Below are 24,638 nucleotides of genomic sequence, written 5' to 3'. Positions count from 1 at the left end.
TCTATTATCATATAAATATAAGAGCTACACTTAGATTCCAATCACAAAGAAAATGATTGTAAAAAATAGAGAATATGGGACAAAAGAAAAACCAGAAAGTACATACCATCATCTACTGAAATCTTACCCAAATTTAGGTTAGAAAAATTAAGAAGTTTAATCAAGTCTTAAAAGAGAAACACCTAATTCATCTACACAAAGCAGAATTTTACTACCTGGGTCTAAGCAGGACTGCACAATATTACTCTCTTTCTATATGCTAATTCTACTACCATGTATCAACAGAAAAATATCATAAATACTTCAAAGAACATCAAAACTGAAATCACACAAACCCTTGGGTCCTTCATCCTTCTTGCTACCAGTATCCCTGATAGGATCATCAATACTGCAGTCTGTTCCAGCCCAGGAGAAATTACAAATGCAAGTGGCTTCATTACTACAAACCTGGAAAAGAAAATAAAATACAGCAGTTGGTTTTTAAATACATTTTATTAAGTTTGCTTGACATGCAATTAGGTATGTAATTTAGAGTATAAAACTTATCCATTTATATATTGTAACGATAGCACTGTGTTCAGAATGAGTGTAATATCATAAAACGAGTATAAAATCAATAACCTGAAAGCTTGCTTTAACCCTGTAAATACACTCCGATGCTAGGAAAAGCAGAAGTGTTCCTGTAGTTCCATAACCATTTGCACTACACAACACCTGCATAGGATTTAAAAAATAACATAAATTCTCATCCAAAAAAACCTCTGTCTAGACTAGCTAGATCTTCACTAACCAACTATCTTGACCTTGAGCCTGGATGTCCAGAAAGAATACAAGCATTTGCATTTAAAAGGTTCAAGAGATGATAATGCTTTATAACCTCTCATTTACAGCTTCCTCCCATGTAGAAAAAAAGGTAAGGTTTTCATCACTGGTTTTGTCATCATTTCATCATTGTTTTCTAGGCAGCAATAAGGAGTGCTTGCTTATCTTCCAGAAAGAGGAAATAGTTCTTCCTAAGTCTATGTTTAGTTGAATGACCTCTAAAAAAGGACTTAGCACTCACTAAAATTGGCAGTACATTTATCAGAGACAGGAAAACCTATCCAACTGACAAAACCTAAAATATCAAATCGAGAGTTAATAGCTATAAACTTTCCATATGAAAAAGAATGGAACACATGGAATACGTTGCTAGAGAGGCTACTAAGGAAAAATCACGACATAAGAAATAGACACAAAGAATGAAGTTTTGATTATGGGACTAGAAATGAAGTCAATCATTAGGCATCAGCTAATAATGTCTTCTGGACACTGGAACATAATGTCCAAAAACCAGACAATAAACTACACACTAATGATTACAAGTAGTACATGTGACTTTTTAAATTTAACTTTTATCTCACTCTGCTTCTTAAAGTATTCACTGAAGAATCTTATCTGGGACGCTGAAGATAAACACATCTTGTGGCAGGTTTGATCAACTGAAGAATTGTTTTAAAATTATGAGTTGAAATCATCCAAAGCAAAACAAAAAAGGCAACATAGTTGTTTCACCACTCATGCCGCTCTCCAAAAGTACCAAGACTGTTTCTAGACCTCCTAGATCCTTTACATACAAATATTAAAATTTTTCATCTTGATTTTGAACCTAATCCTTTTATTTGAAGCACTGAAATTCATCCTCAATTACACATACCACGAAGAAAAAAACAAAAAACTTCCTGTATAAAATCTAGCCCCTTAGGCAAGTATCTGTCCACTAAATTCCACAGTGGAAAGATTTTAACTGATACTGATAAAGGACTGATAAGACATGGAAAAGTGAATCTGTTCAGGAAAACAGACCTCATGTCTTAGACAAATGGACTTATGGGTAGAATAACAATATAACGTGCCTAAATGTAAAATTATACACTTTGTATCTGTTTAAGAAGAACATATAATCTATGTTGAGATCCAACAGTTTAGAATTTTAATTAATGAAGTCATGAGGTATAACTCCATGAACAGAGGACCAACTTTATAAAGGTGTTAGTATGCATGAAAAAGTTGAACTGAAGATGGCAAATAGCTTGAAATGTGGGTAGTACATTACAAAAGTTTACAGTTACTAATGTCAAAGCTCTTTCTTGCTAGTAAGGAAAACTAACACTTTGGATATAATTGCAGAACTAATTTGACAACTGCCTTCTAAAATTTTATCTACGCTTCACAGAATGGCAGTCTTCCCCTGAATCTAACATTAGTGTTTTCAGATCAACAGGTCTTAGGAACACTCTCAAGTAGGTAATTCCATAGGGTACATTAAGGTCAGATATAACAGAGATAGCTGGAGCAGCTTAGCTGCTAACTCGCAGTTACAGACTCACCCCATGACCAGAACAGACTTTTCCATTAGAACCAATGGGACAGCTGCTTATGTTCAAGGACTGAATTGGCAGGCACTTTTTGTCCAGACACATCATGTGAGGTCCACATGGAGCTCCGTCCTCCACATAACCTACATCTGTATCATCATCTAAAAGAACATGAGCACCACTAGGAGAAATAAGTTTTAAGACACTATTAGTATTTTGACTGGAGTCTTCTGAAAATATTTAACATGTTAGTATAGATATGAAAGCCTCATACCTTTCTCTCATTCAAGCATTCAAGACAGATTGAACAAAATTATGAAGTTTTTATGTCTGTCCACAGAACTGATAAGGTGTTCCAGCTGTCAGACTAAAAAGAAGTCTAGATAATGGCTTAAATACTCAAAATGGACACCTTTGGCATCGGGGGTGTTTTTGAACAGCCTTTGGTGGGCCATACTTTTTTCTTTTTTTTTTTTTCTTTTTTTCCAAATGCTGCGAAATAACTATTGCTAGAAAAAAGTTTTAAAAACTAACTTCCCATGTGATGATGTTTAAATAAAAATACTAGTAGAGTAACAGAAGAGTTAAGAATCATTGCTCACTCAGGACCTAACTATGTAAGAGAGTACTCTTAGCATCACAGCAATGTTGCCAATGTCTTTAAAATACAAATCCAATATTGTGCACAGGAGACTAAAACCCATTTACCTGCCCTTTAACTAAACTGCAGCTTAACATCGTATCCTGGAACAACTCTTCAGTTTCCTCCCTCTAAGCCTTCACTTCCCCACAGCTATTTCTCCAAGCTATTTCTTCAAAAACATTATGCTTAATCTATGGGTCTTTGGCAATTACAGACTCTCCTGCCCCACTCCCCCAGAAAATGTAATGCTGGGCGTTAAAATCTGAAGTTCTGCTACTGGAGAGATCAAACAGAGTAATCAGGAGCATAACCCACATTTCGCCCTCTTTAAATGTGGAATATTAGCCTTTTCTTTTTTTAATAAAAATAAATACCACTCAAAATAATGTTTTTGCTATAAGATCTTAATCACTTAAAAATCATACAATTCTACATTTATGTTTATCTTAACTCAATTACGTTTGACAAAGCAAAATCATATTGGAACACTGCATTATCTTTTACCTGCAGTCCACTATTCGTCCTTGATGATAAAAAGAATTTGGAATAATTTCTCCTTGAACTTGACCAACTCGTGGAACTCTAGTAAGATTAGTACAGAGCAAAAAGCCACAGAAAACATCACTGTAAAATGCAAACATAAATCAAAGTTACTAGAATAATATTAAGTAAACTTACAAAAAAGAAAGACTGACAATGATGCTGCTGACCACATTAAGTAATATATTACTATAAGCTGCATGATAGTCTTTCAGAGTACAAGTCTGGAAATAAAATATTATTTACTATAAATGACAAGAGGCAGAAACAAGTAATCGTTCATTCTAATGCAACATTGAATGTTCACATCAACAAAAAAAATTTACTTATGCTCTAAACACAATACAGTACAATTAAGAGGAACCAAATTGTACAAAGCTTTGTCATATCAGTTTAAATTACATTTCCCTCTCTCTAGTAGCTTGGACATCATACGTTAATGTGAAGTTTGAATTTTCAATTGTATTTTATTTCCCTGGCAGGACAATGGAACCATAATAACAATTGTTAGCATGCAGTGTGCGTGCCTGAATTTTGGTAAAGAATCTGCTTTATTTGATGTTATATGTGCAGTCTTCAAAAGAAGGATATCAGCTTGAAACTTCCATCTCTTGCTCTAATTATCCTAAGTCACAGAAGCAACTGGATGAATGCTGGAAATTGTTAAAAATCACAGAAAATTTAAATGGCACTTCACCTAGACCATTTTTCTGCATCTCTCTACTGACAAAGAAAAGCTTTTATATAAATGAGGTTTTAAATACAAATATCAAAACACCACTATTCTCATCTAAATATAAAAAAAATCCATTAAACAACTTCTTTGCTTATGATCCTATGTTAAAAGTGAATCATGTAATCACAACAAAAATGCCACTTGACAAGTACCAGGTAGTCAAAGAAGGAAAACACCATTCCAAGACTGAAATTTTTACATGCATACTTAAAAACTACAAAACGGAAAGTAAATTAGGAGAAATTTACATCTATCCACTAATGATCATTAACTTGAAAAGTAAATTTAATCAAATATTCATCTAGTAATGATCACATGTAAATGGAACAGTCATCTTCTGTATAGCATCCAAGCGTCTAATAGTCCTCTCTGGTCAAAAATAAAGGTTGGAACAAACTTCAAGTAGCATAATCTGGTATCAATCCCAGAGCAAGAGAAAAGGGTGTGTATTTGCAGCCTAATTTATCCCTACCAAGTCTGAGGTTTTTGTGTGTTATGAATTTGTGACCTTTTGCTGCCTTGTCCTCCAGCTCCTCTGAATTAAAAAATCTGGAATCTTTTACAAGCATATTACTGAGCCACCCATGTATTTGTCTGAATGAGCTATGGAACTTTTCTTCAAGATGCAAACCTTGTAAGGGAAAGAAGATTCAAAACAATGCAAAACAAACTGCTGCCACATTCATGAAAGCTTAAGATAGTATTAAACCAGTACTACTCTATTTAGATATAAATAATCTCTACCAATCTGAACTTACTGTTTGCTACACTGAATCCATCTGTCTCCATCCTTTCCACAATTTCCTTTTTTTGTGCCTTCTGTATTAAGCTTTTCATAACAAAATTTGTCTGATCCTGAAGACTCTGTTGATGAAGACAGGAAAAAGGAATGTACTTTCCAGTGGCAACACTAGACCTTTGAAAACCTGCACCATTTATTCCAGTAGTTCTCTGTATTTTTTTAATAGAAACCAGAAAACTAAACGTGTGTACACAGATAGTGTTCTCCAGTGACAACACTAGGAACCTAGCAAACTGAACTGAAATACATATGGTCTTCTAAAATAATGCTCAGTGTTCAAAATTTGCTATGAACTTTTAAAAAAGCAATCTCCACAGTGTCTATATTGTCTTCTGCATTTGACTTCATCTGTGGTCTAATTTTGTTCACTTCATAACAGTTGCCCATAGATTTAATCTCGTTGTTTGCACTGCAAAACCTAATCTGTATTTCAGGATATCAAAGGTTTCATACATGGCATATACCATAAGCATGTGTTCTGACATCAACTCAGTGTTTATTTTATTTTATATTTTGGGAGTTCACAGAGAAAACAAGGTTGAACAGTCAGAGTGTAATTTCTACTGCTTGTTAGGTGTAGAAATCTGAACTAATAGGATTAAAACCATCCCTAACCATTTGTTTTTTCTAAAATCAATTTAAAAAAGAAAAGCACAACAATACAGAGGAAGATAAAACATTAAAGGTAAATAGTTTCAGTAAAATCACTTGTACAGAAGACAATCCAAGTATTTTAAATTATAGGTGTGTAAGATACACAGAAATTAGTTAACAAAAACATCTATTGCCTTTAATGTTATCAGTAATTGTGAGGTGGCAACATAAAGCTCAAAAAGGCATCAGAAAACACAGGAAATGTTGTCTCCATCCAATTTTACACTTATATAGCCACTTTTGTATTGTACACGACAAACAATAAACGTTAAAACTATATGCCTCCTCTCCCACCTTCCCTAGAATGGAATGATTCTTCTGCCTCAAATAGGCAGTGTCAGCAGTAGCAGTTATGATTAGACAAAATGCACAAGAAAACATTAAGTGCTAGAGTACAAGACATCCTGATAGTTGTTGTCTGCTGAAGTGTCTCAAAGTCATTACACAGAGCATTTATGCCCCTCAGCTGCAAGCAAAATCCATTGCAACTGCAATTCTATTTTACTCAACACCTCTGGGCTTAAATTCACACTGTGTACTCAAATTCACACCAATGTACTAATTCTCCTGACTTGCAGGATGGTATAACATAGAGAGGCAAGGTGGAGAAGCATGACCCCCTGCTGGGATAATGGAACTGACAACTGTCATTAAAAAACCCAAAACCACCTGTTTTGAACTATATCAAAAAAATCCTCAAACCCAGTATTGCTCCTCAGTAACAGTAACTCAAAGTTGCCAATATTTTGTATGTTTTCTCACCTAATTCCACCAGAGTCCAGCATTTGCTGCCCTACCTAATGCAACCACAGAACATCAGAACAATCTGTCACCACTCCCAAACTCAAAATTTCACTTGGCAATCAAGCTAGTTTCTCATGGCAGTCCACTCTAAGCAGAAAACTGAGTTGAAAACTTCAAGTTACGGTGGGAAGAACAAAAAATAAAAATACTAAAAATACAAAACAAAGGCAGGAATGAACCAGAAATAGAATACATTTAAGGTAGTTAAAGTCAACCTACTAGATCCCCAGATATATTTGCACTGATTATCTCTTGTCTTGCATTCACCATTATAGCAACGACCCTAAACAAAACACAACATGTTAGTAATGAGAACTGAACGCTATTTAGTTTCCTTCCCCTCCACCAACAAGTGTCTCATTTTGATTCTTCACACACGTATTTGGATATATAACAGTTTTCATTAATTTGGGTAGATGGAGTGCACGTTCTGGCCCAGATTCTCCAAGTCAGCTGGTGTCTAATATGTACTGACATTTCAGCAGCTGCTTTATCCTTCTCATTTACATAGTTGTAAAGAACTTATTAACATGAAGTGTAATAAAAGATCTACATGTAAAATGTGAAGATATCAAGCAGATTTTACTCAAAGTAGAACTTTTTACTATTCATAGAGCGCATAAAACACATGCAACATTGATGTCCAAAAGACAAAATTTATGAAGAAATATGGAAGACAGGATTAAAAAGAAAAAAAACCCCAAACTTGTGTTTGGTTGATTTCTATTTGCTGATGTGCAGGGATTTTAAAACACTGCATACCTGATTAGAATCACAGGCATACCCATCTTGCTTATGAAGATTTGGTGGACACTGAAAAAAATTAAGATTTTTTTCTTTAATCATGTATACTGTAGTAATGCATCAAAGGATCACATTAGAATTTTCCCAGTTTTAAAAGACAATCGCACAACGTACAAAAGGGATAGATAACATCATTAGTGCAGGAAACTTTATAGCTACAAACACAAATGTAAAAATTAACATCTTGAGCCATGAAATACAAGGTTTTATTCTAACTTTCTGCATATTCCAAGTAGAAATTAAGGAGGTGAGGCATAATGAAAAGCAAAACAGATATGTTCAGTCACAGGATATTTGGTAGCTAATACTGGAGCCATGTTTGCAACACTGCCTCTGCATTCATTCCAGTTCCACTAAGAAAGTAAGTGAGCATCTAGTCGTAGACTACCAGTCTAGTGGTTACAAAGCTGTGGATTATTTTTTTTTATAATGTTAATTATCATGTTCTCTTGGCATTGGAAACTTTTTGGGGATGAACAAGTCATTAGGTTCAGAAGCCTCAGATTACTAAAGCTAGGAGCAGACCATTCTCAAAGCTTTTTCTCATCAAAAAGGGACCTGTGAGGATCTAGAAAGGGTGTGTTGCGGCAATATACCATATTAGCCAGTACTTTCCGAGCAGCCTTTCTAGCTTAAGAAAACTCTCCTCCCTCCCATTAAGAATGCTCCATCTACAGAATAAAAGACTTAAAATAAAATCTTAACAATAGCTACTTATCTGTAAGTGTGGATGTCTCAGATGACAAAATAAAAAGAGGTTACTGTTAATTTATTGGCATCTATAATTACAGTCAATGCCCAGAGAGAGACATGATCTATCCTGAATCTTATTTCTTCAAAGCTAAGAACTTGCTGCAGTAGATGACTGCAGCACTTGTGAAATTTTTATATAACCTTGAAGCCAAATACTCAATATTGATAAGGAGCATTTATCACCTTGAGTGTCAAAGTTGCTGTGAAAATGGAAGACGTAAAGAATGTTGACTACTTCAAAGGACTCAAAACAACCTTTTGGTTGCTGTTTATTCCTACATTTTGAGTATTAGCCAAACGTTTTCAAGAGAAATGTGCAAGATCCACAACTTTTAAAATTATCATACATGTGCACACTCTTAAAAAACGTAACATTTTATACAAGTCTTATGAAGAGCAGCTGAGGGAACTGGGGTTGTTCAGCCTGGAGAAAAGGATGCTGAGGGGAGACCTTATCGCTCTCTACAGCTACCTGAAAGAAGGTTGTAGTAAGGTGGGTGTCAGTCTCCTCTCTCAAGTAGCAATTGGTAGGACAAGAGGAAACAGCCTCAAGTCAGAGGAGGTTTAGATTGGGTATTAGGAAAAATTTCTTCACCAAAAGGGTTATCAAGTACTGGAACAGGCTGTCCAGGGAAGTGGTGGAGTCAACATCCCTGGAGGTATTTAAAAGACGTGTAGATGTGGGGCTTAGGGACATGGTTTAGTGGTGGACTTGGCAGTGTTACATTCATGTGCTGGACTTGTTGATCTTAAGGGTCTTTTCCAACATAAATGATTCTATGATTCTATACTCAATTAGTTGTAATTTTCTACATTTATATTTTCAAAACATTTAAATCTTTATGTCATAAAATCTTAATGTTATTACCTTTGAATTCATTCACATTTGCAGTATGTTCTTAGTACTTACAATATAGACCAGGCAAATATTAAAGGAGCACAAATACTATACAGATACATAAAACCCCACAAGTTTTAAAAAGCAAATAAACCTACAGAAGTCATATTTTTCGTCCACTTAGATTAATATTTTTCTTTGAGTTTATGGTAGTTTATTCTTATGTTTAAAAGATATTGTTAGGATTAAAAAATAACCACCACAATTATTTTGGGTATATGAGCGTGCAGCTTGTTAATCCAGATTTTCCTCTTAAATTGATATAAAAATGAGTGCAAACAAACATCTATAGTGTAAGCAGAGAAAGCTTCTGCATACATACCTGGCCAGAATCTCCAGTGCAGAACTCTGCAATATCACATTCATTCACTGCATATCGACAGTCATAGCCTCGTGGGAAAAACTACAAAATGAAGAATATAGTTCAGAACTATGATTATGTCTACATAAGATGTTCCTTTTTATTCTACATAGAACACACTTTGAACTTTAACAGGCTGCGCATGACTCCCATGGACAACTGAAAAGAAGGATATACTGCAGCAACACTCACAAGACATGATGTATTACAGCAGGGTCCGTCACTACAGTGAGCTCCATTAGAAAGGGAGCACTTCTTACAACAGTCTGCATAGCATTCCTGGAGAAAAAATAAAGTGAAAGTTTTAGGCTTTCATTTTCAGTAAGTTTTTTTCTTCACGATCTTTCCAACACACTGCTACGTACCAGCAGACAAAAGATTCAGTTCAGCACTAATGACCTGAAATTATCAGCTGGAAGAATCCTTTGCTTAAATACTAAACTAAAGGGAAAACAGTGACATACACTATAGCAATAAGGGGATTCACACCTTCTGAAGCCTCTTCACAGGTGTGGAAAAATAGCCTGTGTGAAATGCATGCTGCTAAGTCAAACTGCATTCAGTGCTGAAAAAAGATTAAGAAAACTAATTACGGGTGTAATTATATTTAAATACTAGAACTAGGACTCAAATCTAAAGGGCAGCTTTCTGCAAAACATTACTGGTCTATTTTATACAATAAAGAAGAAAGCAAGAGTTTGCTTATTCTGTCCAAACACAGGCACCTATCTCCAAAGCACAGAAGGAGTCTACCACTCCAGGCACACTATAAATGAAAAGTAAAGGGGTAAGCATTTCCACAGTGCAATTCAAAAACTGCTAGGAAACGGCTACATCTTGTCATTAGTATAACAGGAACTGCTCTGAGGACACTCTCTTGTCTGCACTCATTCTCACTTGAAAAAAACATTTTAACAGAGTCCATTAATGAATCAGTTCCCTAATAGGCAAAACAAATTCATTTCCACAACCCTTCATCCTTCCCCACCAATCACATAATTTATCTTAATATATTTTGTAAGAAAGACTTGTGGAGTAATATGTAACTCTACTTGCCATTCGGAAACCGCAATCACATTCTTCTCCTGCTTCTACATATCCATTTCCACACTCGGTGGTTTCAAAAAGCTGAAAGCAAAAAAGCACACCCCCCCAGTAAGAATAAAACTAGCATCAAATTACTTTTCTGTCACACACTGCCCACTTCCACAATGCTACAAAAACATGGTCTCACAGAGAATTTATCTGCTGTGCTACTGCAATGGGGAAGGCAACAAGTTGGTCAAGTGCTGCTAGTCAGAACTGTTCAGCCGTAAAAGATGCACAGCTAAATCACTTGAATGTTTGCTCTCTTTAGGAGAATACTCATCTCAGAAAATTACAATAAACAAAGAAACAAAATAATACTCAAATGGATGATGTTTGAACGTTACTCCTATTCTATGGACTCCCATTTCTCTGACAATCCTTTCAAGGAACCAGTCATGAGTACAATCTCTGGGATCCATACTTGTTCATGCAATTAGCTAGTGTCTGTTCCAGTGTAAGATGTCTGTGCATGAAAATAAACATTAAAGAACTTTCTTCTGCAAGTGTTTCATGTGCCTTAATGGTAAATTAGAATAACACAACCACATACAGATAGTGCTAAACAGTTAATCCTATGACCAGATCTATACAATAGATTCCACAGTCCAGGATGATACAGATTCTATATGGACTTCACATATCATAGTTTTGATTAAAGGTGATTTAAGATATTTTTCAGTCTTGTCACAGAAATAATTTTCAAAAAACCTTGTCTGTTTTCTATATTATAATTCTGCTTTAAAATCCTATAAGAATATTAGGAATCTCTAATTTAACTGGGATACTAGCAACAGAAACACATTAATCACTAGAACATGGTTGAAATGGTAAGTTAAAAGTTAGCAAACTGAAATGAGAACAGATAAATCTACAGCTATGTAAGAGTGAAAGATGCAAGTAAACATGTTCTTTCTGCATGGGCTTAGTCTCAGTACAGCTGTTGAGGATCATCAAGATGTGAAACATAACATATACAAAACAAATTATTTATAAACTTGGATAGACTTCTTCTTAGGTACTTGTGCAGGGGAGGGGGCAGGGAGGAATCACAATGCCTAATCAAAAAGAAAACATTTTCCTTTTGTTGCATAAACCACACAGGTAACCAATAACACCTACAATTTTGAGTGCCAGAAACAAAACTACACTGAAGCAATACCCTTATGTACTCTTCTTCACTAGCAATGTCAACACAAATCAGAAAACTGAAATGTCTTTCTCTTTTCTATAAGCCACTGTTACTACTGAACTTCAGTGGAAACAGCAAGATCTCTTATTCTGAACCCGAAATTCGGTTCTCCATGAAACAGACCTCATTATCTGTCCTGCAGCCCATAAGACGACAAAAAGCAGTCAACCCAAGAAATGCAAGAAATTAATGGAACACACACACGATTTCCTACAGCATTAACGAGGAACCATCAAACATTCATATACATGTCAGAGCATAATCAAAATGTTATAATTAAAAATGACATCATGGTGACTGCTTAACACAACTGCATTTTATTTACCTAAAAATTAAATACACCATTTTCTACCTTACCTCCCAACCTCCAAATAAGAGAAATCAAAATGTGGTATGATTTTTTTCTTCCCCAAAGTACTTTAACTTCAAAGCTGTGAAACACTAACATAGGTAACATGTAAAGATAATTCAACCATTCTCCTGGGAGCATTTTCATGGAAGTAAACCAGATTCTGTATACAGTCAATTTGACAATTTGTTCAAATTACCTTGCTAGACAACCATCATTAAAAAAAAGAAGCTGTGTTTTTTGTTCTCCCTACTTTTTTTCTGTAAGAATTCTTACATGCTTATTCTATACGCAAAGACTGCTACCCTGGGAAAAGTTTAAAAAACACTCTATCAAGCAAAATTTTTTTAATTGTGCAAGGTTGTGGTCTACCAAAGGATACAGCACAGTAAACAAAACAGCCTAATAGTCTCATGTGGTATTAAAATCTACAAGGACAGCAAGTTTGACACCATGATTTAATAGAATATTAATACCCTGGATTGATCTTACTTTGCAAAAAGAGCCACATAGAATATTTTTATACTACTCAGCTTTGGAAGGATATCATGCTAATATTGCCTTAGAAAAAGTTATGACCTTGATAAGTTTTTAGGTGAAAAAAGCAACGGATGGTACAAGGAAACAGTTACAAATTACAGAGTTTGCTAGATGTACATCTGACATGGAATTAAATGAAGTTTGAGAACAACCACAAGCTGCTACTGTCTGTACTGTAAGCTATTGATTTCTAATTCCTAGTCTAGTAATTGGCGTTCTTTTTAACAACTTCAGGCAAAAAGTCCAAGAACTGAGTGTATGTGGAGGATGCACTACAACCTCACTTCTGGATTTATTTTGCACTACTTAGCGCTTAATAAATAGTGCATTTATGCAGAACAGGGATGTATCTAGCTGTGAAAAATCAGCTGCAGTATTTGTCATTATTTGAGCATGAAGAATTGATGGAAAACAAGCTGCATTCTTCTTAAGACTATTTTTAAATGTTATGGGAAAAAGCAGTTCAGCTAATTACAAGCAACCTGAAGAAAATACCCACATAGACATCTGAATAAATATGAGAACAGTTGGGTGTTAGTGAAATTTTTACATTTTCATTATAGTGTTTAGCAGAGGTGCTGACTAACAATACATTTATTACCTTTGTTGGCCTGTTGAAAAGACAGGCACCTCCCCCACGAAGTAAAAATTCTTTGTATTCTGCAATGCTGCATTTGGAGAATTTCCTGGAATGATATACCCTAAGATGGCAAAGAATTAGCTCAGTAAATGCCTTGAAACACCAACAGTTACTGAAAGGGGGTGGAAGTGTCAAAATATATACTGTAAATCCCAGTTTCTTACAACCACTGTGTGCAATAGTGTATCAGCGCAGTCTTACTCTCAAACAATAAAATCAGAAGAAAAAGGTTTTAAACATTTTGCATTTTTATATTTCTATTCTATGGACCTACACTATATGAAATGAGTCTTTTAATCTTAATAAGGTGAAACCACAGTATCAAAATATGCACCCTCTCAATTGCATGCATAATCCCATGTTCTCTCGGGTTTGTCTTCCCTGCAGCTTCAGTTTAAAAAATTGATTACATTGCAGATCCCTGATTTCATGCCAGGGTTTTTAAAACTGTTCAATTCATCTGATCCTGTTAATAAGGTTAAGTTTTGAAGTAAAAGTACTTGTAGCCATAAGAACAACTTTATAGGGTCAGACTAAAAATCCACTTCACCCAAATCCCATCTCTGATTTTGCCCCTGAGAATATGCCCAAGGAGAAGCAGAGAACAGAGCACTATACTACTACTTGCAGAATATTCTTTCAGCTTCCAAGAATTTTCAGCTCAATTACTTTCTCAGGAGGCCTTATTTTGTCTTACTTAATAATCTTCAATGTATTTTCTCCCATGAATTTGCCCAAAATATTTAGCATCTACAGGATGCTATAGCAAGAATTTCCACATCTTAATTAAAGACTGGTAGCAGAACAATTTCATTCTGGTTCTTCTGTTACCTATTTGCTAGTCTCACTTCATATCTCCCTAGTTCTTATCCTGGAAGAAACAGTAATCATTTGCTACATTGTTCGTGATGTTACAGACTTTTCTCATATTTTCTCATCTCCATCTTTTTCCCAGCCTGATGAAAACATACTTTTATTAGTTATTTCCCACACAGAAACTGTCTGATATTTTTATTTGCGAAGTTACAAGATCTGGGAATGAAAACTATTCACACTATTAAAGATGGGAGTAATCATGCCATAAAGGAGGTTCTCCATTCCTTTCCTAGCAGCTCACTGCTACTGAGCTGACATTTCCACACTGAATTATTCTATATATAAAAAATGTCTGCTGGCACTGATGGAGTTAAGTGAAAAGGCTTTACACTGCCGCTAACTATTCACTCATTTCATTAGGCAGTCCTTTTTCAGCTTCTGGGTGACTACCATCTGCTCCTGCCATTTTTTTTACTGTTACCTTATCTACAGAAGAGGTTTGTCCTACAACCTCTTCTACTGGTATTTCCATCGAGACTAATACTTTGATGAGTTCACCATAGGAAGGAAGCTAATATTTATCCTGATTAATGCCTTACTTCAGATTCAGAATTACTGAATAATTTTCTGATGCATTCATGTGGTGACTGACAAGTCTACAGAAAAGCCACACAGTAATTCTACTCACGAAACAATTTCCAAATACCATTTGAAGAAACTAAGCTCCTTCTGTCTTATTTATTACTAATTTTCTCCATTATTTTTGTAGTCAAGCCTCCACCTCTGGGAGTGTGTGAGGGTAGAGGGCAATGAAACCTGGTTTCCTCCCATACAGATGTGCTTCCCCCTCAGACAACACTGACCATTTAGGTAAGGATTAAGAGCACTTGCTGAAAGCTTCAGGTTTCTACTTTTATTCACTGGAAGAGAAGCAGAGAGATCTGTTCACCCAAAACTAGAATTTTGAAGGAACCGGGGGAAAAATAATTAAAATTTAGGAAGAAAATATAACTTACTAATACTATATTGTAACATGACTAAGCTGCATGTCAAAAGTATAACTGGATTTATTTAATGAGAAATAGACATTCTTTACCTCCCAATCATTGTAAGTATAGCAAAGCATTGGTGAATACTCTGCACTGCACTTCAAAATACAAGATTTATGAATAACTTCATAAAATGTGAATAGCAAAGGGAATGAACTGATGAAAATTGAAATCATTGATCTGTATGTTTGGGTTGTTCCAACTGCTTCTAGTTTTCCATTTATTGGTACTAAAATACATGGACAAAACCCAATACATAAATATTTGTCATAATGCAAACCGTGAACTCATTCCAGAAGCCTCAACTACTGATAGTTATGACATACCCTGTTTCCTCCATGATGCAACCACCCCAGGATTCAGTGCAGTCACACTCTTCTCAGACAAGACCAAAATACAACAGAAAAGGAAAAGAGTTATAAATATGTTTACAATAAATATAAAGTACTCACTATAAAATGGATCTTGACTAATTATACAAAGGTTAGATGGTTGCTTGGCTGTACAGATTCTAGCCCTAAAAAGGAAACCAGCCAACTTAAAGAAATACTAACATACTTAATATAAACACAGTACATTCAAATTAGCATATGTGTATGTTCTTAGACTCAACACAAAGTTTCAGGCAGTATAGCAAGCTAAAAATAGCTGGCAATGTTCTTCCCTACATGTTCTTAAACAGGCAGTACAAAGGTATGTACAGTACACATGATACTGATGATAAAAAATGTTCATATTTCCTCCTTCCTAAAATGCATACAGAACACTCTGAAGGAGAATTGTTACTGGACAGGCCACATTTTTTTCCTTTTGGTATAGAACTGTTAATAGTAATACGTGAATCAGCCAATCAAACATTCATTAGAAAATGTAGTTGAGTGAAAATGGATTTACAGTTTACTTACAGCTATACCATGTAAGTCAACAGTGACCAAATTTATAAATAAAAACAAAATATCAACATCTTATGGTTGGTAAAACAGAAGTTACAAACTACCATAAAAATACTTTCAAGTAGAAAGGCTGTGTTTTCTAGTTACTACTGCAAATTCATACTGTTTCTCTGCAGAAAATATTCACAGATTATTTATATGGCATTTCTGCTCTATCCAGGTCTTTCATTAATCTTTCTCTATAAAGTGTATCCAAATAAGGAAACTAAGCTATTGTTTTAAAAACCTCTATCTTACAGTTAAAACAGATTCTGATTTTCAAATTATATGAACTCTGTTTTACCTGTAGTCAGAAAACCATATAGAAAATATTTTAGCAATCTGCAAGTTTACACAATTCAAAGGCAACGCTTTACAAAACAACATTCCCTAAACTTTTCCACATTGTTTCCTAATTCACAGATTTCTGAAGTGATTCCAAAATGAAGTCAGGATTATCACTGACATTTTTAAACAAGAAACAGAGATAAAGTAGCCAAATTGCTTACGAGACGTGAGTGGAAAAACCCAACAATTTTCTTTAGCCCCCAAAAGGTCTTTTGCAGCAGCTTTTGTAGATACCTACACTCTACATGTGTTAAGGACACAACAGTCTGATCTTTTCTGGCTGTGAAGCAGCAAGGTAATAATTTGAGCAAATGTCACTCTGGACTAGGTTACAGCTTCTTGCTGTTTCTTCAATTACAAATCAGGTATTTTTGTACTTTAAGAAGTCAGTGGTCGTTCTATAGGAATTACAGGTTTCATTATGATAGATCAGAAGCTCTGAGTTAAATTAATAGTATTTTTATCATTATACCTTTGCATGTTGGTCATAAATCTAAGATCCTGACACAGGACATCGCTGAGGTCACTGCAAAATCAGTGATTCTTATTTAGGTTAAACTCAAATTTTGGTGCATATATTTACAAAAGCAGCAATTCTTGTTCTATAGTTAGAGCAAGTTTGGTATTTGTTTCAAACATTACAAAAGGATATTTAGCTAAGGAGGACAAAAGAAGACTACATGACCATGTACGTACTTGGTTTCCTAGCAGCAGGCTCCCATTGTATTCCAAGGTTCTGAGCAAGACTTTGTGCTAGTTCCTGTGCCATGGACAAAGGGAGGGCATACTGCATTTCAAGAGGAGCACAATTAAAAAAAAAAAAAAGTTATTGTAATGAACAGTACACTGTCTCATCCTGACTTACCACATATCTACTATGTCAGTAATTCTGTATAGCCAATCACAATTCTGTGTGCATATAAGGAAAATGAACACAATGAGGTAAATAACAGAAAGAACTTTCCTCTCAACCTGAGGAAATCCCTGTCTGCTGGTTACCCTATAGAAAGGAGTCTGTTTGATATATATAGATATATAGATATAGATACATGTAAAATACAGTTTTGTATAGTATGATAAACCCATGCTTAAACAGAAGATTTTCATTATTGATTTAACACTGCACTGAGGAAAAACAAAAATAAAATAATTTTTAAATCAATACACAGAGGCCAAATTTTTCTAATTTCAATTTTTAAAAAGATCAGTAAGAATTGCATGTCATCAGCACCTCAGAAGATTAAGCCTCTTACAATGAGAAGACCCAAAAGGATGTTCAGTGATGTATTTCAAATATTCCTGTCAGATTTTTGGGTCTAGATTTCTGTCAAATATGCCAAAAGCCAATTTAAGATCTTATTAAGAGAATAATGCAGACAGGAGGCATGTTTTTTAAGAAGAAGAAAAGCACAGTGAGCAGTAGTTTCATGATGACAGAAGGAGGCTAGCTGCAAGAATCCTAACTTTTTAATACATAAGTTATCTTCAAAGCCCTGCAGACTGAAATATATAAACTCTGAGGTTATAATGTATAGTTCCTGCTTTATCTCACTTTAGTTGTGAAAAAAAAATTACCTCATTCACTCCTACTCCTCGGGTCACAGAGCAAACCCCTCCAAAGTAACTTAAGCTGCTCCTTTTGTAATAAAATGTCACATTCCTTACAAAGAAAGAAAGAAAGAAAATGTAACACATGGACATTGGGCACCAAGAACCTACTGAAAGCTGACACCTTCACACTGCATGCACATTAATCCTCATCTAGCATCAAAAGCAACTGCAAGTTTACAATCAGAACACTGACATCAAAAGAGTCGATTAGATACAACTTTCAGCAAAAATACTATTTTTATGTTGTAGAGTCAGAATCAGTCCCAACCCACAAACGAACCAAGCAGAGAAAGCTAGATTATGAGATGCCTAAGAAAATACAATTATAACACTTTCTTTACAAAAATAACAATATATTCCAATTTATAATCTGTCAGGAAGTAATTCTGTACTGAAATGTATCAGTCTTGAGAATCTTTTTAAATTATGTTTTAACTCCAAGTGAAAAGACTGAGTGTAGTATACATAAAGGGAAAGTAATTTATTACTGCTTTTTAATCCTGCCTCATTTCATTTACTATTAATGAGCCCCAAATAATGTAGTTAAATTAATGTAATCTGGAAGATATAAATTATTCTATAAAAGCCTATAAACGACTATGAATGATACCTATTTTAACTTCATAGGCAAAATAATAGATCTACACAGCCTTCAGCATGCATAGCAAATGCCCCGTATCTTTGAAAATTAAATCCTTTTACAACAGTAAATCAGTGTGCCTTTTGTTTTTTGAAATGACAGGATAGTCCAGAGAGGGGTTTTTTGGGTTGGTTTTTTTTTTCAGAATATTCTGACAGTGATTAAACTTTCAAACTGCAGCTTAACTGTACTAAATACTTAAAGCTAGATGCTTTATGATAGACAGAACCATAGTAAGAGCTGAGGTTGGCAGGCACTTCTGGAAATGGTCTAGTTCAATCTCCCTTGCTCCAAGAAGGCTCAGGTGGAGCAGGCTGCTGAGGGCCATATTAAACTGGCTTCTGAATATCTCCAAGCATGGACACACCACAGCCTCTCTGGGCAACCTGTTTCAGCATCTAACCACCTTCAGAGTGTAAGTGTTTTTTCCCTATGCTTAAATGGAATTTCCTGCATTTCAGTTTGTATTTGATACCTTTCACCGTGCACTACTGACAAGATCCTGTTTGCCCACTAGCAGGCTCATCAGTATGTGACACGACACATGCATAGAAGTAATTAAGAGAGCACATCAGCAGAACTTTGAATACATTATGAAAAATGCAATTAGCATTGTGTTGCAATGCCTGTATTGAGGCAGTACAGCTACAACAGAGGCTGGAGGAAATTCTTCATCCCTTATTTTTATCTTCCTCCACAGAAGATGAATGACAGGAGAATCACATGGAAGACATTTGTCACTCCCTCCTCATAGTATGTCATGCTGCTGGGAGAATGCTTAAGATTTTTATGCTGCACAGGGGAACACGCTCTTCCTTCTCTTTGCTTAGAATGCCATGAAGTAAAACATATACTGTTGCCCAAGGTGGTGGTTGTGCCTAATGATGCAAATGAATTTCTCCTCAAAATGCACTGTGCCTCAAGAGAACAATTCATTACAGCTCTAAAGGAAGAGACCTTCCATTAAAAAATCATCACTGCAGCTACATGGGTGAATAAATGTAGTAACTGGAATGCTCTTGTGGCAACACATAATACTGTCAAGTTCTGCCCTCTCCTGCTCTTTACTGGGAAAGCAGTACATTATACACCTGATTAACAAAACTAGGTGTCCTTAAGATCTCATTAGAAGACACTTCAAATATGTGACACTGACTCCAGGTTGGTTGCAAATACATTAAAATTTCATTATAGATATATATCAACATGACCATGGTATATACTACACCTATTAAAAATAGACTAACATGTTAAAAAACAGATTAAGGTTCCTAAGGAAGACAGCTGTTGATTGATTTAGTGACTATCAAGGAAAAACATAAGCAAGAGGAGACAGGAAGACAAAAGCAGTAGACAGAAAAGTACATAAAACTGTGACAGTCTAAACAACTGTATATGGTACATACGAGAGCAGGTGCACAGCATCAGCATGCTGTTTGATGTAGTGCTGTCGATATTTGGAGAAATCATGAAGCATCTGCAGAGGGTCAGGGTGAATATGAATGCGATCTCTGTCTGTCCAAGTTTCCACAGCAACAAGAACCACCCTGGTGTTCAGCTGTTCCTTGTATATCTGAGGGCAGAGACAGGACAGGCACAGGAGTAGAACACTGGGTCAAACATACACAGTTAGCCAGTAAGAGTAAAGCGGAAGGACAAGAGGGATAAAGCAGGAGGGAAACATGGGGAAACAGTTAGTTGGTAGTGCCTTGGCATCCTAGAAGTTAATATTCTGATCAACTTAAATTGTATGTTTTAGAGGACAAAAAAAACTTGCCACTCTTTTTTTCTGAGCTACTCCCTTTTCTTTAATATTCTCATGTCAAATAATTTCACCACTGAGTCTGCAGAAAACCTGTACAAAAAATCAGCAAAGAAGAAATGTAAAGGTATAACAGGGGATATCAAAGAAAAATAAAAGAAAGATCTCAAAGACAAAAACCAGCCAAAGCCAATTTTTAAGTCAAGATTAAATGATTTCTCAGTTCTCCAATATATTCAAAATTTAATTCACATAATGCTTGACTTTCATTTATAGTATGATCACTTAATGCTACTCAAGTAATGTGAGAGTATTAAGTAAGAATGTTAGTTTTTCTGTTAATTTTAATGTCACTTGAGCAATAGACAAGGAAACAATCAGGCCCTAATAATTACAAAACAGCTTTAAAATATCCATTTTAACTTTGTGCATGATATTGATATTGAAATAAAACTGCTGCTCTCTAGGTTCAGGTCATAACATGCTAAATTTTATTAACGAAGGTTATTCAGAACTTGCAGATTGACCAAAGCTGCATTCCTTACCTGCAACACATAGTCTGCCCATCAAAAGTCTTACATGGGACACTAAAGACTCATCATACTTAGTTATGACCTAAAACCAATGGATATTAATATATTGGCTGCCTAATGCATAGAATACACAAAGGGCAAGTTATCTGGTCACTTCCATATGGCATATTACATACATGCTTTTATTATATTTTTGCCAAATTATACCTACAATACACAAGCTAGATTGTAAATACCCTCCTGCAGGTATGATAAATATTTATATGGAATAAACTAGCATGCCAGTGCTTTGTATCAAGGCAGTATTATCCTTATAAAAAAGTCAATGTATAACATTCAACTTAGGAAAAAACACAGTAAGTAAGAGCGAGCAAGAGAGAGCAACTAGTTAAACTCAATTTTGCCCCATAACTTTAAAGGAAAAAACAGAGTATTAATATGCTTCAATCTGAGGGGGACAGGTTAAGGACATACACAGAAAATGGTTAATGACATGAGAAAAATCAGTAAAATTAAACCTCAGAAATTACATATGGGTGGATCAATATAGTGCTGAGAGGAAAACCGTATTTCCTCAAGCAAATGGGAAGGAATCAAAAAATGGAAGAGGGGGCAGAGAACCTGGAAGCCTCTGAAAACCTGTATCGTTTTCCCAATATTAATAAGAAATACAGCCCACTCCCTATGAACACACAGGAAGAACAAGGCAGAAATTCCTTCTCCTTTTCATGTTTCATTTAAAGAAAAGCCATTAAGATGTCATTTTGCAAGATCTCTATGAGGGGACTGAATTCTACACTGGAGAGAAGCTGAATGTTTCTGTAGACAGACATACAGCAAATAAAAATGGAAAACCAGAAGGAACAGTGAGAGAAAGGAAAGATAAACAACTTTTGTTAAGATGCAGAAGAAATATAAAGAAATAATGACCAGATGAGAAAGAAATGAAGATACCACCCTTTCTTTAGGAATATCCAATATAAATTGCAGAAATATTATTTCAATTATTTAAATTTTTATCTGCGCTAGTAACTTTTCTGCAGACTACTGGCATTTTCAGACCATTACACAAAAATATTCCAAAACATTCCCAGTATTTCATGTATTATAAATATAGTCACCTAAATTTTCAATATACATAATACTTTATATGCAAGACACTAACAACAAATACTGTACTGCTTCCTCCAAACTAAATGAATGGTTGACACAGTGTTTTGCAGTGAATCTTATCACACAGTTCTATTAATAATGTCACATGGAACAGGGACTTAAAAGTCAGAATTTTGCTAGCCTTTGTATTCATCATTGAAATGCTGGGGTTTCAACCCCAAGCCCCAAATGAAGGCTGACATATGGGTGATTCCCACAGCCCTTCACCAAGGGGGGTGAGTTTGCCTTCAGGCTTCCCCCCAGGGTGGTGCCGGCCTGGCAGGGAGAGCCGTTGGGTAAAGGAGCCCCAGGGGTCCCGCGTTCAGTGAACAAAGGTCAGGCGTCCCACGGAGGGATAAAAGCTGGGACCCCTGGCAGGAGGGGCAGTGTCTGTCTGTGAGGTGGGTGCCCTGTGCAGAGTTCCCTGTTGGGGAAGGACCTCCCGCCTCCCTGGGGCTGGGCTCCACTCAGGTCTGGCTGCTGTAAACGTGGGCTGTGTAGAGATTCAGTGTGTGGCTTCCCTGGTCTTATGTGTTTGGCTTGTTGACTCTCCCGTCCCTTCTATGGCAGACTGCATTTCACCATTGATTCCACCCGTTGTTGGTCGTGCGGTGTCGTTGTTGGGGTCAGTGGGATTGATGTCGATCATGTATAACCTGACTGACTCATTTGTACCCCCAGCGCTCACCCATGTACTGACCCTTTTGTATCAAATACAATCTGGTTATTGGTTCATCTTTACGCTGGCTGTGTCCCTTATGCGAAGCTTAATAATTGGCAAAACAATCACTACTAGAGAATCTATCCTATTTCCACTACAAACACAGCTCTGAAATGTGTGTGCTCACTACACGTATATCAAATAGAGGAAAAAAAAATTTACAACAAATTTTACTTTTAGTTTATATGCTCTGTGTGAAACTGTTCTAAATATAGTCACAGATACAAGTATGGTATTTGCATTGGTGCCACTCATTTACAATGTACTACAATGGGATTTTGTTTGGGTTTAGGCTATGAACACAGATTTATAAAGGAGAATTTTTATTCACACTATCTTTTTTTTCCAATAGATGTGTACCCTTTGTGAACTATACTTGCAAATTCAACCACTTGTGGTTAGATTTGCTTCACAAATCGAAACTCGATTAAATCCCATTCTTAAGCAGTGACAAGATACTGAGAGCTCCTTCAAGTTAGAAATCCCCCCTGCCAAGAGCAAACTCTGTCAGTGGCAAGCTTTGAGGAAAATGCCAAGAATTTGGTGGTTTCTTACACATTCCCCCCAGGCTATTATTCTGCAGAGAAACTGGAAATTAGTTTTAAAATACAATTTTTATAGCTTCTCTTTTCTTTTTTTATCCTGGTATCTGCTAATGTTACCTTCTTAAATGCAGTACTAAACAAAATCAACGATACAGTTTTCAGAAGAAACATTGATACTTACAGCATCTACAAGGTTTACCACAGACTTTGCAAAATTGTTTGTGTATGCATTTGAAGAACGGTGCTTTTTGAACTAAAAGGAGAAGAAAAAGTAGAACACAGTGAGAACTTAAATATTTATTACTAATTCTTTATTTTTATAGCAAGAAAGGAAAATTAATATTTCAAGAAAGCGTAATGGAACACTCAAAGTTTTTCAGATCACAGTCTGTATCTCATATTCAAGAATCCCTGGAAGAAAGGGAGCCATGTATGCTAGACAGCCTCTCACATTTCTAAAAGGAGCATTTAGCCACAAGTAATACCCTAGTTAGAATCAGAGTTCAAATGTTTGATACAAAATTACAAGTGAACATGAGCTCAAAACTGAGAAAATGTTGTACCCATGGTTGTTTAAACCGTGCTTAACCTGACAAGGTAAAGGTCAGGCTGTACTAGCCACATTCCATGATTATAATTATGATGCATGAAGATGAAGCACTTACCACTTGTCCCATGTACAGCAATTTGCAAAAGCATCCTTTCTCTAGTGTAGTACAAGACTTTTATGACAAGTAGCATTAGTTATACCAAAAGGCAAAAAGGAAGAGGGAGTGCATAGTAAAAGTATGAGTTTGAATGTGGAAAGAGTTAATCTGAGTTAAGTTTTAACTTCATTTTTTTTCCATTTCTATAGCCTTAGATGAGCTGTACTATAAGTTCTGCCTTCTAATTTCTATGTGTGTCACTAAAATTGTTTCATGTCTTTCCTCATTCTGCCCACAAGTCCCCTCTGTTCCAAGTCAAATTTTCCAAAGGTGCTGCTATGGTATCTGAACATGAATCCATGACTTTCAAAAAAAACCATGTAAAATTATAAACGAAAACGGAATTGCTCAATATGATTTGCAGGCAGGAAGAATAAGTCTTCAAGATTTCACAGAAAAGGGACACAAAATTGCATAGAACAAGCAGGGTAAGAAGTCTTCATTAAAAAACTCTTACTAATTTCAACTACTGGTTAAAAAGCAACAAATCTCAAGACCTCATGAGTAAATGTTATCAAGCTCCATAAAAGTGTCAGCTATTCCTACTCTGAAACACAGCACCCAAAAAGAGGTGCTGAAACAAGACAGTATGACTCTTCTCTGAGCCACTGAGTAGCTACTCTCATCAAGTAAGGTAAATGATAACTACCTTCTCAAAGTAGA

The 24,638-nt window shown here is 35.6% G+C and overlaps 1 protein-coding gene across 1 annotated transcript in view; it reads right to left on the bottom strand.

Annotated features, from left to right (window-relative positions):
* Window positions 1–24,638, bottom strand: part of ADAM23 (ADAM metallopeptidase domain 23) — an 84,612-nt gene that overhangs the window by 18,181 nt on the left and 41,793 nt on the right. Inside the window, exons 10-24 of the mRNA XM_026853196.1 lie at window positions 23,450–23,521; window positions 19,962–20,128; window positions 17,880–17,964; window positions 17,001–17,091; window positions 15,351–15,399; window positions 13,121–13,220; window positions 10,409–10,480; window positions 9,545–9,631; window positions 9,314–9,394; window positions 7,299–7,349; window positions 6,756–6,819; window positions 5,035–5,140; window positions 3,505–3,624; window positions 2,370–2,538; window positions 336–447 (exon numbers count right to left, since the gene is read on the bottom strand). Coding sequence (XP_026708997.1) covers window positions 336–447; window positions 2,370–2,538; window positions 3,505–3,624; window positions 5,035–5,140; window positions 6,756–6,819; window positions 7,299–7,349; window positions 9,314–9,394; window positions 9,545–9,631; window positions 10,409–10,480; window positions 13,121–13,220; window positions 15,351–15,399; window positions 17,001–17,091; window positions 17,880–17,964; window positions 19,962–20,128; window positions 23,450–23,521 — 1,426 coding nt within the window. The remainder of the gene's footprint in view (window positions 1–335; window positions 448–2,369; window positions 2,539–3,504; window positions 3,625–5,034; window positions 5,141–6,755; window positions 6,820–7,298; window positions 7,350–9,313; window positions 9,395–9,544; window positions 9,632–10,408; window positions 10,481–13,120; window positions 13,221–15,350; window positions 15,400–17,000; window positions 17,092–17,879; window positions 17,965–19,961; window positions 20,129–23,449; window positions 23,522–24,638) is intronic.

This window comes from Athene cunicularia (genome assembly GCF_003259725.1).
Source record: "Athene cunicularia isolate RWA chromosome 7 unlocalized genomic scaffold, athCun1 chr7_part2, whole genome shotgun sequence".
NCBI lineage: Eukaryota > Metazoa > Chordata > Aves > Strigiformes > Strigidae > Athene > Athene cunicularia.
Note: the sequence above shows the minus strand (reverse complement) of the source record. Positions and strands in the feature narration are given on the sequence as shown.